This window comes from Anastrepha ludens, chromosome 3 (assembly GCF_028408465.1).
Source record: "Anastrepha ludens isolate Willacy chromosome 3, idAnaLude1.1, whole genome shotgun sequence".
NCBI classification, from domain to species: domain Eukaryota; kingdom Metazoa; phylum Arthropoda; class Insecta; order Diptera; family Tephritidae; genus Anastrepha; species Anastrepha ludens.
Window position 1 is genome coordinate 21,404,721 of NC_071499.1, and position 17,618 is coordinate 21,422,338.

Sequence of the window (17,618 nt, forward strand, 5' to 3'; positions counted from 1 at the left end):
ATGTTTCGCTTGCCTATTCGCGTTGCATGCGAGAACGGGATACGCTGTTCGAGTGCCTATGCCCATGCTGCTCGCACGCCTGGACATCTCTAAAGGTAGTAGACAATTTTTAGCATAGCACAAACGCGACCGGTTTTGTTTTTTTTTTTTGCTACCCGAACATTGTGTTGTTGGTTTATTGTCTGGCTGCCATCGCCTTTGCTCGCTATTGAATTGCTTTGGGCTGTAGTTGTTGGGCTATATATGTTTGTTTTGTTGTTGGGGAAAGTATATGTATAACGCGCCGTTGCTTTTCGACGAGGTGCAGGCCAGCAGAGTTGCCGTGTCAGTTGGTAGTTGCTTGAGTTGGTTTAGTTGAAGTGTGTTCGTCGTAAAGTTCAGTCGCATTTTGGTTCTTGTTCGCAGTATTTTTGAATTTGTGTGCTCTCTGCATGTGAAAGAGCAAGAGAGCAATTGCTTGATATTTGTACAACATTTTCTTGGTTAGCGCGAGAGAGAGAGAGAGTGCGAGAGCACGCGCATACATTCGAACAATTAATAGTAGTAAAAGAAGCCACTGAGCTGCCTTCGTTGATGTGCGCCAATATGAAAATCTCAATGTTAGCAAACCCCATGCAGTGCTGTCGTAGTGTATGGCCGGGGGAGTGTCGTCTGCATAAAAATTGAAGTGAATTACAATTTGAGTAATAAAGAAAGATATGAGAAATGCATTAGCATTAAACCTCGTCAAATAAAATCGTATAAGCGTCTATAAAAAAGCAAATCAAGTGTCTCGTCGTGTAGTGAATTACTAAAATCGCGAAACGTTTGAACTCTGTCGAAATTTTGTGACATTTTTTTGGAGCTTATATTGCATTGCCATCGTGTATTGTTTTTTTTTTGTGTGTTTGTACGCGTAAGTGTGGCATGTTTGTATATTCAGCAACGGTCCCTATACTCTCGCATACAGGTGCTTGACCTATTTGTATATTCCCACAAAAATATATACAAACGCACTAAAATAGGAATAAAAACTCACACAAAAATCGCAGTAAAATTTTTTAGCTGCGTTAATACACAGTGTCAATTTCTGCCTTTCTGTTCGTACATTTGAGTTACACTTCTGTTGTTTCTCTCTGTTTCCCCTATTATCTCTTGCTTTGTTCAATTTGTTGCTCATTGTGTGTGTGTAAAGTATTTATAAGTTGGCAAGGAAAAAGAAATCGAACAGAACTGACTGACTATGCTGCATGCAAACTTTTAAGTTATTTCAATTCAATTTTTCGTTGAACGATGGATCGTCGTGGATTGAAGTTTATTTCGAAAAGGTATTTCTTGTTTTTCATACATTTATTTAAACAAAAAAACAAAACGTAGTAATTTTATTTCCTAAACTTTTACTTTTGCTTCACACTATGCACACTTTATTGTCATCTGACGCTTGGTCTCGTACGAGAGTTGGTGATTGCATTCACAAGAGACTGAAAAAGCGGGAGAGTTAACATATTGAGAACATGGGCATGCGTTTGTTACACCAACAGCGCTGCCAGATTTGCTTAATATATGAAAATTTACACAAAGTAACTGTTGATTTTGCTGGTACTTGCACTTACTCGTAAATGGGGCATAAAGTTATTGTTAGATTTAAAAAAAAAATCGAAGGGAAATTTAAAATAGCAATTGATTTGATCAGTTGTGCTGATAAGATTTTTATTTTGAATACAAATTTTAAACCTTATTATTTTCACTTTAAAACAAGCTACTTTGAATTTGAATAGCGCATTCATGAAATAAAAAAATTTCAAAATAAAATATTCGAACCACTTTTAATGAAGTAAAATATAGATGTAGGATCTGCTTGATAAACTAGTAAAGTAAATATCGCTAAGAACTTCAAAATATTTATTTACATTCTGAACTATTTTCTAATAAGAAATATAATAAATATTTAGAAATTTTAGAAACAAATCGTACTTATTGAAGTGGCAAATGGAAGAGGCCAAGGCGAATATATTAAAGGTGGTATTGGTAAATCAGCTGATGTGTCATTTTCAATGTCAGCCCTGGATAAAACAAGTCAAAGTCATTTTTTGTTTAAAACCATAATAAAGCCAATCTTGTTATATGGAGTCGTTGTCTGGTGGAATTCACTAGAGAGGACGACATCAGTTAAAAAGCTAGAGAGAATTCAAAGGCCTGCACTCATTGGAATCAGTGGGCCCTTCGAACTACTCCCACTCCAGCGCTTAATGTAATGTTAAATGTGGTACCTATAGACATGACAGGTAGAATTGCCGCTGAACGTACCGCAATTAGACTGAGGGGCTTGGGCTATAAGCTCAATCTCACATATGGGCACTCAAGCATCCTCATAAACTTTGAGTTCATCCACTCGTCGACGGATCAGTGTGTGCCTTCGCTTAGTCCAAGCGGAACTTTCTCCACCCATATTCCATCAAGGGAGGAGTGGACCGGGAGCAGCACTTGGGGACAGGGCCTGGTTAACCTGTTCACGGATAGCTCGAAGTTGGACGGCAGAGTTGGAGGAGAAGTTTTCTGTAAATAGCTCCCTACCAAACTGAAATTCAGGCTACCGAATCACTGCAGTGTGTTCCAAGCAGAGGTGACCGCAATTAAAGAAGCAGCTGACTGGCTACTTACTAGCGGAATAACTATAAAGATGGTCAATATTTAGTGCGATAGCCAAGCGGCAATTAGGGTCCTAGGCTCTAATATGGTGCACTCGAAACTGGTCAGGGAATGCCTGGTCTCTCTCTCGATGGCATCAGAGTTCTTCAATATAAAGATAGTTTGGGTACATGGCCACAGTGACATTGCTCGAAACTGCGAAGCCGACGAGCTGGCCAGACAAGGGACCTGTGAGGCAATGTGTCCGCGAACAACCTGCGCTCTACTCCTGAAAGGATGGGCTCTGCACCAACTCAGCGAGCGCTGGGTAAGTACACGAACGTGTAGGGTCGCGAAGTCCTTCTGGCCACGTTTGGATAGGAGGCGTTCGAGGGATATTCTAAGGATGACGAAATCTCATCTCTCAAATTCCGTGGGCATCCTTACGGGGCACTGCCCGCGGGGTACACATGCCGTGAAACTCGGAATCACTTCGAGTCCTTTTTGCGTCAGCTGTATGGAGGATGAGGTGGAATCATCTCACCACCTGCTCCTCAGCTGCCCAGCTCTCGCGGGACTAAGATTCAAGCATCTTGGTTCTCACTTCTTTTCTGCGCCTGCTGATATAGCGGGTCTTGATAACAAAAAACTGATGAACTTCATCAGCAGCATAGAGAGGCTAACACAACCGCAGACCAGTCACCGTTCATAGTCCACATACACTCAACCCTCCCCAACCCTTTCCCTTCGTCCTATCGTCCTTTTCCTTCACCTCTGTTTCCCCTCTTGCAATGGTAACACAAAGGATGTACCAAACTCTTTCGTCCAAGTGAGCCCACTCTCTGGGTAACCATCACTACCTAACCTAACCATTCTCTGTCTTCTACTTTGACAATCAAATGCACAAATATTGTTGGTCTAGTGCCACTAACTTTGATGAATGCGCCTTTGAAGAGGCCTAATAATGCAGAAGTTAGTTTGATTGCTCGAGAACATTGTTGTTGCTTTCACATGCCAATTTTTCGTCAAGTGAGCCGAGCAGAGAGATAGCAAGCAAAGAAGTGGCTTGTAGAAGAGCCTTAATAATTACTAAGTTAGCTTGAGTGCTGAAGAAATATTTCCTCAGTAATATGGCAACACTAAGCCGTGCGGTTTTTGCTTTAGCGCTCAGAGAGTTGTGTACACTCTCGCTTACACAAAATGAATTGAGCAATGCTGCCACTCAACATTTCTTTTCGCTTTCGTGTTTGTGAAAACAAACGAACTGAAAGTGAATTGTTTGGTGCGAGTTATTTCTGAATCTGCGAAGCTAATAAGAATTTCATAAAACAATAAAACTTTGTAAAATATTGAATTCTAAATGTTATAACTTATTTAACTATTTGATGTAGAAAAATTAAAGACGGATTGTCAGCAGTGGCCATTAAATTTGCTTAGTAAATTGGTTTTGTTCGTATCCCCTGCCTGTTTCGCGCTCACACTCCATACACTATGCATCATGAACTATTCTTATGGGAATATATGCGCCCTTTTTCATTTGATGCACAATTCACAATTCACATTTGCTAGTTTTGTTGCTGTTGTATTGTATTTTTTTCGTTCGCTGTACACGTCTTAAGAGTGCAGCCAGGTAGATCTCGCTCTCACTGTTTGAACAACAACGATAGCAGCAGCCGGCAGACTTTACCCACCACTCTAATCAAGCGAAATGATTGAAAACTAGCCATTATATGGATGCGAATGTGTGTTGTTGTTGTTGCTACATTTATGCATATCTTAAATATTTTATTGTTAGGGAAATTATAGAACTTCAATGTATGCACATATTGTAATACTGGCGTTAAGTACATTAAGAGAGAGCAAAAGTTATGCTATGAATCTTTGTAAAGAAAAAGCTAAGTGCGATTTATTGGAGGTATTGGAATTGGTTGAAAAATGTCTGCAACAAAGTCACAAAGACGATTAAATAGTAAAGAAAGCACTTCATTAATGTTGTTGCAAAGCAGAAAATGTTTTTTAGAAGAAAAAAAATAAAAATGAAAATAAGATATGGGCAGAAAAAACTCCATTTTGTGATATATCCAAGTGAGCGGTATTATATAAAAATGTCAATATGAATTTCATGTTAATCACTTCAGTCAAAGTTAGTATCATTGAAATTAAAAATACCCAAAATGCATTTAATAATTGTGTAAAGCACATTTTGAATTTTTACTTCACAGCAAATACTTATTTCTTACTTTATTTTCTCATTACTTCTTCATCCCTTGAGAAATTTTTAGTTAATTTCCATTTTGTCAATACTTTTTCATTTACTTGCCCCCTGGAACTCTAGAAATTTGATGCTGATGACTCCATGTACTTGCCCACTTAATTTTTCATAAAAGCACAATTTTTGATTAAATTCACTAAATTTTAAAAATATTTTATTGCACTACTTTTATGTTTTAATTCTAAAATCAAACGCAAAAGGGATTAATTGTTTTTTAGAATTTATTAATAAATAAAAAACATTAAAACAGTGACCTGATGGATAACATTTCAGTGCAAAAAGCTCCGCTTTTAGTGAGAATTATTTATTTCTCAATTTTATGACTTATTGAAAATCAGCGTTTAAAATTACAGAAAATCATTAGCTCTGAAATCAAAGCTGAGCTCAACTGAAAAAGGGGATGTTTAATGGTTGTAACTAGCTAATATAAATATTTCAGGCCTTCTGTTTCAAAAACATTTCGAAAACGATATTTCTAGATTTAAATTTTTTTTTTTAACATTTTCTACTTATCGCCTCTTACACTAGTTTTCTACTGAATTAACATCAGCTTTTTTACTATTTTTTCTTTTTTTTCTTTATCTAACCACGTCTCGACTTGCCCTTGCATACTCTGCTTGCTGCTTGCTGCTTCTCTTTTTTTACTTTAGCTGTCTACCCGAAATGCACATTTATAAAAAAAAAAAATAATAATAAAAAAAAATAACCAGTTTCTTGGTTGCGTAGCTCTTGCTGTTGGTTGTCGTCGCTGTTGCTGCTGGACACTATACTCTGTTATTGTTGCCGTGTGATGTGACGGAGCACACTTTTCCACTGCACCATGATGAGCTGTGCAGATTATTTTAATATTGGAGATGGTTGGTTAGCTTGCAATGTATAGCAGTTGGCGTCGACAACTTCATTGCTGTCTGGCAATGGCGGTGTGCTGTTGTGTTCGCTTATTGTTTGCGAAGGAAGTAAGTGAAGAAGGAAATTGGAAAGGAGCAGAAAAAAACATATTTAGCAGACAAGGACTAATATTTGGGGAAAATATCAGATTACGTACGAGCGTGAGTTGAGAAAGCTGAAAACATAACGAGACTTAGTTGGTGGTAGAAACAACCGTAGCAGCAGCAAAACTACATGTCCCTCGAGGGTTGCCGTACACCACGCATGATACGCGTATTGAATGTTAAACATCATAGCATTGCTACTTGCCTGCGCCAGCCCTGCACTGGTACTTGTATTAGCAAGGGGTAAATTATGGCAATAATAAGTTGGCAATTTAGTTTGTGCTAATGTGCCATGCTTTGCATTCATTACAAACATTTTATGAGTTTTTAATGCTTAAGGGTTTGCCTATTCGATCTACCACCACCACCACCGCTGCTCAATAACACCGCATTTCGTGCACTCTCTTGTCATTGCTTGACTGCTGCTCTCCGTGGCCGACTGTGAAATTTGTCCACAATTTGAGCTTTGTTACATCTGGCAACCCTCTACGTAGTTTCAGCATTTATTTTTCATTGCCACGATTTCTCTACATTTGCTTGCATTTTGCATTCTTAATTTTAACGTACATTTGCTATTTCCTTCGCACGAGCGGCCATTAAACGTGTGCATCCGCCATCTCTTTTTGGCACCTTTGCTGAGCGGTGGCTGGCGAACCGGTTTTCGGGTTTTTGTTGGCTTTTTGCTCTTGTCTAAGAGACCGGTCGGGGTACACCATATTTGACAACTGCGCGAAAAGGCGCTGAATAATCGATAAATGTTGTTGTTGCTGCATGCGAGTTGGTTAGTATGTATGTGTGCATATTTGTACATATGTATATGAATGTGTGATTTTGTGTATGAGCCTGGGAGTGCATTGACGGCTGCGCCTTATATTTTTTTTGCTTGCTTTCGTTTCACCAACCACCATAGCAGCAGCAACAACACAATACAATGTAGCAGTAATGCAGTAACACACACACACACACGATGGAGAGTAACACACTCACACACATTCTTGGCAGTAACAGCATTATCAAGCTACGCTGCAAGGGCGAGTTTTGCGCGCTGGTGACGAGTAAGTTTATGCTTCTCTTTCTACCCGTCGTACATTTTAATTGAAAGAGTGGCGCAACGAAGCGCAGCCGTCACAACGAAACGAACGCCACCACCGTTGGCACTTTTATCAGCTGCTGCTCTTCCTTCCCCTCTCCCTCTCTCTAGTGAACACATTCCTTTTTCATTTTCTCTATGCCGGTTTATGTGCTCACATTCATTCGACACCGTTTCCACCTCCACCGCTGCGTCCATTATAATCATCAAAAGAATGGACGCCATAAATTTGTACAAAAAAGAAGAGCCCAAGAAATTCAACCCATACTAGAATGTAATAAGCATCAATGAAAAACAACAACAAAGCAAGCGTTGGCCGTTGTATTGTTGTGTATTGTATTAGTGGAGCGGAGTAGAGAGAAGAACTCTGCTTGTATGTATACGGGTGAGCATAAAACAGCGCAGCATTGAGGCGGCGCAGCACTCGATTAATTTTCATTCCAATGTGAATTGCGGACTGTCTGCCTTTTTTATGCTACACAGATATTTTTGTTGTTTCTTTTTTGGGTATATTAACGTTTGCTTCTTACTCTGCGTTTTCTTGCTTTTGTTGCGGTTGCTTATTGCTTTTATGCTAACTCACAAAGTCTTGCTGGTGATTTCGTTTTTTTTTCATACTGTAGATGTTATTGTTGTTGGTGCAATGTATGTTTCACACGTACTGGCTTGCCTGCCTTCAAGTGCTGTTCTGTTTGCTGTTGTTGTTGTCATAGCCATTGGCTTTGCTGCCGTTAGCCGCACGATCAGCCATCATCGCATCAGCAGCACACATTCAAGGTTTGCACTTCGTGCCTGGCGACAACTGTTTTGCCAAGAACAACTAAAGCAATTACAACTACAACAACTACATACACCGCTTAGTGAGTGCAGTGTTGTTAGCGCAGTATAGAGCGCTGCGGCGACACTACTGCACCGACGTACGTGCGGACGGACGGCATTGAACGACAGGCACGCAATCGTCGGCCACAGAGTTAATGTTGTTTGTCGATGAGTTTCAGTTTTCTACTGTTGCCCCATTGTTTTTGTTATTTCGTTTTCTTTTCTTTTTGCCTTTTTTTTGTGTTGTTTTTGTACCTTTTGCTGACTTGCGTTAATGATGATGTTGCCGATATTTCATTTTTAACAGCAGATCTAAAAGAATTAATAGCATTGTGCAACGCCAAGCAGCACAAGGCACAAAAAGAACCGAAAACAAAAAGAAGGATACGATCGCAAAAAGCAACAAAAAAATTAAGTCGTACGTTTGTTCTTTGATGATTTAACAGCGGCGAGTGCATTCGCTTTGCTCTTAAAAAATAATGTCTTATGCTCCATACAAAGCCGGCGCTTTGCACTTTCCACGTAGTAAATCTACGAAACCAGTCTCTTTATGGGGCCTTCTTCTTCTTCTTCTTGTGTGTAAGTTGTTATTACGTTTTTGCTCTACCCACCAAACCAAAAGGTGATGAATGCCTGCCTTAATTTATAAAAAGTAAACCGCACATACTTTTGAAAGCAGGCAGTTGGAATGTATGTATGGACGGATTATATTAACAATGTGTGTGTGTGTGTGTGTCAGGCGGCTGGTGCTGTAGGTTTGAGCGTGAAATACCGGCGGTAGATCCTCAGCTGGAAGGCAGTATTTGCTTATTACTTCTTCAAGTTTTGAACGTCGTAAGTGGCGAGTATTACACACATTTTTTTTTTTTATTTCTAAATAATTTTTCGTTCCTAAGATTGCGTGAATATAATCTGGAATACCTTCGTTTTCTGCACGGTGATGCCCCATTCTCATGTTACTCGTGAATCTTTTGAAACCCTTTTGCATCATTCGACGGACTTATCGGCGAACAACTAATCTCGGCGAATAATCACTAAGAGCGGAATAATCAGCAATGAATTATTTTTGTAATGAGGAAGAGCGAAAGCTACTCTAAAGTAATGCGAAAGCGGTTCCAGAGTGGGCGAAGGTTCCAAACGAGGGGGAGGGGTTTAATCTCCGGACATACCATTGCTGCTACGGCCGCTTCGATGATGCATTAGGCATTTTTAACCCTCCTAATCGCAAAAAAAAAAAATTAATAAATAAAACAAAAAAATTAATAATAAAAAAAAAAGTTATAAAAAAAGTTAATTAATAAAAAAAAAGAAATTAATAAATCAATAAAAAATGAATTAAAAAAATGTATAAATAAAAAAACAATTAATTAATAAAAAAAATAATTAAATAAAAGTTAATAAATAAAAAAAAAGAAATTAATAAATAAATAAAAAATGAATTTAAAAAAAATGTATAAATAAAAAGAAAATTAATAAAAAAAATTGGTAAAACATTAGTTTTCACTATAACAAACAGTAAAAGTCTTGCCGACACCAGGTATTGCGAGTACATCGCACATTTCGAGCGGTGATGTAAAAGTGTGGGGGAACACCACTGATTTTTCAGAAAAAACTATGTTTTGTTGCATTTTCTTAAAGTAGATATATTCAAAAATATATAAAAAAAAATTTAACTTAAAATCTTGAAAATTGACGAAGTTATACCCAATGCAATAAGTGCAGGTAGTGAGTTACAACGGCCAATGCAAACGCGTTTTTCTCAAAACGACTTTTCTGAACACGGTGGCCTCGATTTCTCGAAGACTTATGAACCGATTTTAATTTTTTTTTTAATTTTTATTTTTTGTTTAATATTAAAAAAAAATTTTTTTTTTTTAATTTTTTGTTTTTTAATTTTTTTTTTGTAATTTTTTTTTTTTAATTTTTTTTTTTTAATTTTTTTTTTTTAATTTTTTTTTTTTTGTTTTTGTACATGTAGGTATTGGCTACAGTCGTACATAGCCGTTTTTAAGAATTAGAAAAATTACAAACAAAAAACAACAAAACAAAAAGGGTAAGAACTCAAACTCTTTTTCAAACCTGCACCATTTTCTCAAAAAAAGAAAAAACCGCCATTGATGTATAGATTACGCATTTTTGTGGTTTGTTGCTTTCAGATGATTTTTCACTGCTGTATCGTGGCCACCAGGGTGCACCAGTTTTTTATGACGCCATTGCATTAATTCTAATAACAATTGTAATTTTTAATATTTTTTAATAAAAATTTGTGTCAGTATAGTTGAATATATGTTAAATAAATTATAATTTGTCCGATCCTCAAATAATCATCCCTACTTATAAAAAAAATTCAAGAAAATCACTCAATTTTCACGGGTTCACAGTAGTGTTCCCCCTTAAAGGAAGAAGTAGGTGATACGATTTTCTTCACTTATAGCCAAGTTGAAGTTTCGTAGATTTATTGCTTTTCAACCTGTTTTTGTATGACTATTAGAAGCGATGGGGCTACGTGAACAAGACAGCAATATATCTATAGCTTAGGAAACCATAGCGCAACATTCGAGTACAACACAGCTACGATGAAACCCAGATGGTTATGTGACTGAAATTACTAAATTCCCTAAATTGCTTCCCTAAAATTTTCCTAAATTTGTATGTTATTTTATTTACAAAATCAATTGGCTTTTTTGCCTTTCAAAACTAACAAACGAACGCAGACACAAACAAACATCTGCCATTCGGAGGCGGCATTAAACTGTAGGTGATCCCTCCATTTGTTGACCGTGGCATTCTTTTCGGGCATTTCCCAGTGCACCAGGCCCTCCTTGTCCCATCAAACACATATCACGATCTTCTTTGGATGAATGTCCGGCTTGCCTCTCGCCTTTGGCGTATTTCCTGGAGTGGGTGGCACTCTTTTCTTTCCTTCATATGCTTATGATCCCGTGCTGCTCGATGGCAGGCGAGGTGCTGAGCAGCAACTCGACTTTCTTTTATTTTCTGTTGTTGAGCTCGTGAGGCACCCAGACTCCCAATTTTTCCATAAATCCCATTGAATGCAGATGATTGAGAGTCATTTTATGATCGCAGTTCATTTTTTCTGCCAATTCACGACTGGTTTGGCCACCGTTCTCCTTGAAAAGTTATTTGAGACGTTCTTCATTGAACTCAGAAGGCCTGTCGTCGATGCCAAAGTTGCCATTTTTGAACTTTGTAAACCATTTCCATACACATCGCAAATGTCCCGGGCTGCTTCGGACGCTTGTTGACCTCGATGAAAAGCAAAGAAATTGTCGAAAATGTTGATTTTTGCTTCCTGGGTATTCCATTCATTTCTAAACCTCAAAACTAGTAAAAAATTAAATAACTCAAAAGTTCAATTAACATTGTTTTGTGGAGCAGAAAGAGTTCTATCGAATGAGTGCTTACCCCTTGCCAAACAGCAAACAAATCATTATAAAATAAAAGAAAATATAAAAACGCTATGAACTTATTCCCCAATTTACTATATAAGCCATCACAGCCGGGTATGTTGTTTACTTATAAACAGTCAATCTTCGATTATCATCATCATCACCATCGTCATCGTCACCTTTTCGCACTACTTCGCACAGTTCTTTATAAGCTTTGGTCTGCTCCACGTGGGACCTCCATACATCTCGATCGCTTGCGACTTTTTTTCCAGTTTCTTAGCCCAAGTTTAGTGATGTCCTCCTCTAGTTCGTCGGCCCATCTTATTCTCGGTGTTCCTCTTGTTCTAGTGTTCAATGCTCTGACTTCTACCATTTTCTTCTGCGCTCGCGTACCCTCCATTCTTCTTATATGACCCAGCCATCTGAGCCGGTGAGTTTTGATGAAACGTATATCATTTTCGCCATTTATAAGTTGGTCTAGCGCGTCGTTTCACCTTAAACGAGAACGCCACACGCCGTGATGTGTGATTGATTGCTCCAAAAAAATTTTCTGAGTATTTTTCGTTTGAAAGTTTGCAGTTTTGCAGCAGATAAACTTCAATTAGCGTCCGGGACTCACTCCATAGCATAAGACTGGTCTAATGATAGTTTTGTATAGAATCAAATTGCATTGTCTGTTTAGTAGTTTCGATTTGAAGCGTTGCGTTAGAGACGCGTACGATCTGTTAGCTGCTTCGGTTCTCTTATCGTTGGTGCGGCTTCTACTTAATTTGAAGTCTGTTAGCTGCTTGGATTCTCTCATTGAGGCCTGTTGAGTTGTTTCTACTCAGTTTGACGCTTAAGTAGGTAAAGGATTCCACGAAACCATAGTATTCGACCACTGTGCAGTCAATGAATCATTATTGCTTTTTTTTCATTCTTCAAAGAGTAAATAAAGAAGTCACAAAAATTAACGATCGACATACCTGCTGGCCTGTATGGAAAAATGCAGCAAAGGAATTGCACCTGGCATATTTAATGGCTTTGTAGCAATAGAATAGTGAAATTAGTACTACGCACTCGTGCACTAAAGGCTTCATTCTACCTACAGCAAAAAATAGTGGAGTAGATATGAGATGTACGTAAATAATCATAATGAGGAGGGGTCGGCAATTCAAAAGTAGGGGAATCGATTTGTACAGAAGTTGTAAGAAATAATATGCCGACCTTGATGATTTCAACTTTTGTTAGTGAAATTTTTACAAAATATTAAGTTGAGTGGAAACCTTGAGTCTTATTTTTCTATTTTTTGCGTAAAATTTTTGCGCAAATGGTTGAGAACTAATTTCTGGTCGCTCTTTAGCACCTGCGCGATACTCCGACTACTAACATCCCGGGCAACTACGATGATTTCTGTGATTTTATCGACATTTTCGAGATTATCAAGATTTTCTTTAACATCAAAAATGTCTGAACGGAACCGACAGCTCTTGCAGTATCGGCAACATAAAGACCGATCGCGATTTCAGCGGCCTGGCTTGGATTTTCGCATTTTTCGCCTTTATTAAAGAAAATCTGTAAAATGTACCAAATTTTCGAATTTTATCTTTGTTGACTTCCATTGTTAACACCCTGTAACTCACAGCTGAATGGAACAAACAAAAACTGCAAAAGAATTTTTTTTAGTGTGAAATGTCACCTCGAGAAAGAGCATAAATTTTAAATTGTTTGATCGATACTTTACGAGATATCGATCATTACAGAGATCTACTGAAAAAATAATGAAGATAAGAAGAAAATAACTTTAATGTGATAGAAAAAAAACAAGATAAATAAGATAAGAAAAATTTAATAAATAAAAACAAAACACATTGTAATAAATAACAAAAAAAATGTAAGAAACAAAAAACAAAAAATATAAATAAAAAAATAATAAATAAAACAATTAATAAAAAAAAATAAATAAATTAAACAAAATTAATAAATAAAACAAAAATTAATTAAAAAAAATTCATAAATAAAAGAATTAATAATAAATAGAAATTAATAAATAAAACAATTAATAAATAAAAAAAAAGTAGATAAAAAAAATTAATAAATAAAAAAAAAGTAGATAAAAAAAAATTAATAAATAAAAAAAAATTAATAAACAAAAAAAAAATGCATAAATAAAAAACAAATTAATAAATAAAAAAACTAATAAATAAAACAAAAAATAATAAAAAAATTTAATAAATAAAAAACAAAAAAAATGCGAGTAAATAAAAAACCAAAAAAAATTTTAATAAATAAAAAACAAAAAAATTTTAATAAATAAAAAACAAAAAAAATTTTAATGAACAAAAAAACGGAAAAAATTTAGTAAAGAAAAACCCAAAAAAAAAATCAATTAAGAAATAAATAAATAAATAAAAAAATTAATAAATAAAAAATTTATAAAATAGAAAAAATTAATAAACAAAATAATTAATAAATAAAAAAACATTAATGTTAATAAATAGAAAACCAAAAAAATCAATTAAGAAATAAAAAAATAAATAAATAAAAAAAAAATAAATACAAAAAAAAAAAAATAAATATAAAAAATTAATAAAAAAGAAAAAATACTAAATAAAATAAAATTAATAAATAGATAAAAAAATTAATAAATAAAAAAAAAAATTTAATAATAAATAACAAATTTATAAAATAGAAAAAAACTAATAAATAAAAGAAATATTAATAAAAAACAAACAAAAAATGTTAATAAACAAAAACAAAATAATTTTAATAAACAGAAAACAAAAACAAATTATTTAAGAAATAAAAAAATAATAATAAATAAAACAAATAATAAATAAAAAAATATATAAATAATAATAATAAAAAAAAATAATAAATGAAAAAAAATAAATAAAGAAAAAAAAAAAATTTATAAATAAGCAAAAAATACTAAATAAAAAAAATAATAGATAAAAAAAATAATAAATAAAACAAAAAATTTATTTACACTTAATATTCATTAATATTTAATTTCTACAAAAACAATTTATTTTAAGTGAGTTCTGATATTACTGTCTGTTACCAAGTGTTTGTTGTTCTTAATTCTAAGCCCGTTTTGGGGAATTTTAAATCCAAATTTAATTACAAGTTCTTACTGAAATGAAGTATTTGCTTGGGGTCTTAAGAATGACAGAAATTTAATTTTTTTATTTTGTAATTTAAATATTCCAATTAAAATTCCTACCAAAATGAACATATTTGCTAGGGTCTTGACAGAAAAATGGCAGAGTTTGCAAAAATGGTCAAAATCGTACCTTTTAAGACAATTATTTGTATCTTCTGATACAGTATTTTGCTAAGAAAAATTCAAATTTATAGTTCATTCATGGAATGGAGTTTTCGTACAACCCTTTTGCTTTGCTGGGTACTTTCTGTCGCTTTTTGTTTGCCACTTGCCATTCTTTCTATGAGTATGCGTATGTGCGAGTGAGTGTTTTCAGAATTTTTTTCCCAAGTTGGTGACAGGCTTTGCACGCAAACACCCTCTACCCCGCGCTTATTGCTCAGCCACACACACACTCGGGCAAACGTTCAACAAAAGCACGGTGGTGGCAGTTGAAAGGGTTCCCGTGGCAACGCACCGTCAAGTTTGGTCTGCGTTTGTCATTTCCAAATGCTGTTCTTGAGTGTGCTGCTGTTTCTTGTTCCTGTTTTCTTTTTTTTCTGTTTTTTTTTTTTGCAACAGAATGTGAAGGTTACACAGGCCATAGCCGGCATGGCCACATTCACGGGGGGTTGCTTTGGGAACACAGCAGCTTGCTGTAGTGGTGGTAGTCAGATTTACGCGCTTCTACATTTTTCATACACAAGTCGAACTTATAACTGTATGCCGTAGTGCGTAATCCATAGAAAAGGTGGTGATTTTCTTCCGGATGCTGCCTCTGTGCTCGCACACGTATACGTACACACACACACACACACCCATGCTAACATAACACGCTCAGTAGCCCATGTTGCTCTTCGTATTACCGGGAGATTTGTTGGCGCGCTGATCGTCCCATATTTTACTTTGTATTTGGCTTTGTTACTTTATCCATGTGTAGGATTTAAAGTAATGCCAAAATAAGCAATTTCACTCACTCACTCATTTACTCACACAAACGCCTGTGTACGTACACTCCTACTTACATGCATATAAATACATAAGTTCTTGTTATTGTTGTTGGGCTCTTCGTCTAGCAGCAGTCGACGAATGTATGGTTGGTGGTTGCTGGTTACGCTAGGCCATTTTTATGCAGGCAAATGCAAAATATGAAGGGCAACCATGACGGTGTTATTCGCAATGCAACAACAATAAGTGAGTAATTTTTGTAACATCTCACAGCAACAACCATATACACACACAAATAGCATAACAACCGTTTTGTTGTCATCTCGGTAGGAAATTCGACTCAACAGTTTAAATCTTTGCTGTGGGCAAGCAAACTTTACAAAGCGAAGTGCCTTCAAGTCTCATCTGGCGGAACTACAGCAACAGTCAGGCAAAGAATAAAACATGGGGAGGGTATTTTATGACGTTTTAATAAATTAAAATCAATTAAATTCAAAAGGAAAATCGATTTAGGCTTATGATGCTCGCTGGGCTTCGACGGATTATGGCGGAAGGCTTATGAATTTTTTGAAGTGAGAAGAATACTCAATCTGACTTTATTGAAATTGAAACAGGAGCGTTGGCCGGTCAATGACGTATTTTCATATGTGGCAGCCTCTGCATGTGAATAAAAATTTAATTTGGTGGAATACAGACTTTACGTAAAATTAAATTTTGGCTATTTTTAGAATGAATATTTTCTTTTTACTACAAATGATTTATTTTTGAATAATTTCGAAGATTTTGAAATCCAATCCATTTAGAAGTTGTCGTTACTTATTCATATCTGCCAAGCTTTTTAGCACTAATGCGCAAAACAAAAAATGTAATGATTTACAGAATTAGAGAAAATTAATAAGTAAGGGACGAAAAAGAAACAAACGTAAAAAAACACATTTTTGGTTGTTCTATCCTACAATGCAGAATAAAAAAAAACAACTTTAATATACGTTTGGAGAAAAGGAAATCCATTATTTTCTCGGTAGATGGTTGTAGTGATCGATATCTCGTAAAGAATCGATCAAACAATTTAAAGTTTATGCTCGTTGTCAAGGTGACATTTTGCACTAAAAAAATTCTTTTGCTGTTTTTTGTTTGTTAAATTCAGTTGTGAGTTACAGGGTGTGAACAATGGAAGTCAAAAAGGATAAAACACGAAACTTTGGTACATTTTACAGTTTTTCTTTGTTATGGTAAAGGCGAAAATGTGAAAATCCAAGCCAGATCGCCGAAATTGTGAATAGTGTTTATGGTGTCGATACAGTAACAGTTAAATAATTACGTGTAATTTTGGCTTCGTCGTTTCCGTTTAGGCGTTTTTGATGTTAAAGAAAATGTCGACAATCTCGAAAATGTCGATAAAATCACAGAACTAATCGAAGTTGGCCGGCACTTTAGTAGTCGTAGCATTGCTCAGGAGCTAAAGATCGACCATAAAACAGTTTTAAACCATTTGCGTAAAAATTTTACTGGATTTATTTTTCCCCAAACTAATATTTAAAAGTGATTTACTTTTTCGGCAGTGGTCATGATCAAATCACAAACAGGCCTTTCAAGTTCGTTTTTCTTTGTTTGACAGTATTTTGTTTTGTCAGTCTTCACTGTGCGACGACGTTTATTGTAACAGATATTAATTAGAAAATGTGCTATTTACTCAAATAAGCGCGATTTCGCTCGAATAACGTATAAAATGAATTAGATCTCATCACGAAATCTTTTATATATAAAAATGAATGTTTGTGTGTATGTCATCGATAAACTCAAAAACTACTGGACCGATTATTATAAAAATTGGTATATATATGTATTTTTCCACGGAGAAGGTTTGTAGAATATGCTCATTGATGCCACTCGCCACCAAGTGGCGATGCAGACTAGCAACTTCTGCCCCGTTCAACCGTTTGTCATAAAAATTATTATGACCGTGTATTTTTACACAGAGGAAAGGAATATGACATGTTCATAGATGTAGAGTGATGAACTGAATATTTGCGTACTGATTTCTCTTTAAAGTTATTTTTCTTAAATTTATTTTAGTTGTTGGCGTAGCAACAGCTAGTAAATTAAAAAATCTCACGTCAAAATTTCATTTTGAAAAATGTGAATATTTTCAGTTTTTACAAATGTCTAACCAAAACACCACTGGTTTCATGTTCATTCAAGTTCGTCTCGGCCGTTCAATTGAACATATCGCCAAAAATAGTTTTTGTTTGGCGGCAGTTTTAATTAAAATTTTTAATATTTTGCACTAAAAAGTAGTACACCTAATTCTCGTTTTTACACGAATTTGATTTGGCACGAGTTAAAAAGAAAATAC

General features: G+C 35.4%; 1 protein-coding gene across 1 annotated transcript in view; it reads left to right on the plus strand.

The window, feature by feature from the left end:
- Positions 1-338: 338 nt before the first annotated feature.
- LOC128857127 (polyhomeotic-proximal chromatin protein) overlaps positions 339-17,618 on the plus strand; it is a 39,648-nt gene continuing 22,368 nt past the window's right edge. The window contains exon 1 of the mRNA XM_054092704.1: positions 339-1,307. Within this exon, the coding sequence (XP_053948679.1) occupies positions 1,273-1,307 (35 nt within the window). The 5' untranslated portion in view covers positions 339-1,272. The remainder of the gene's footprint in view (positions 1,308-17,618) is intronic.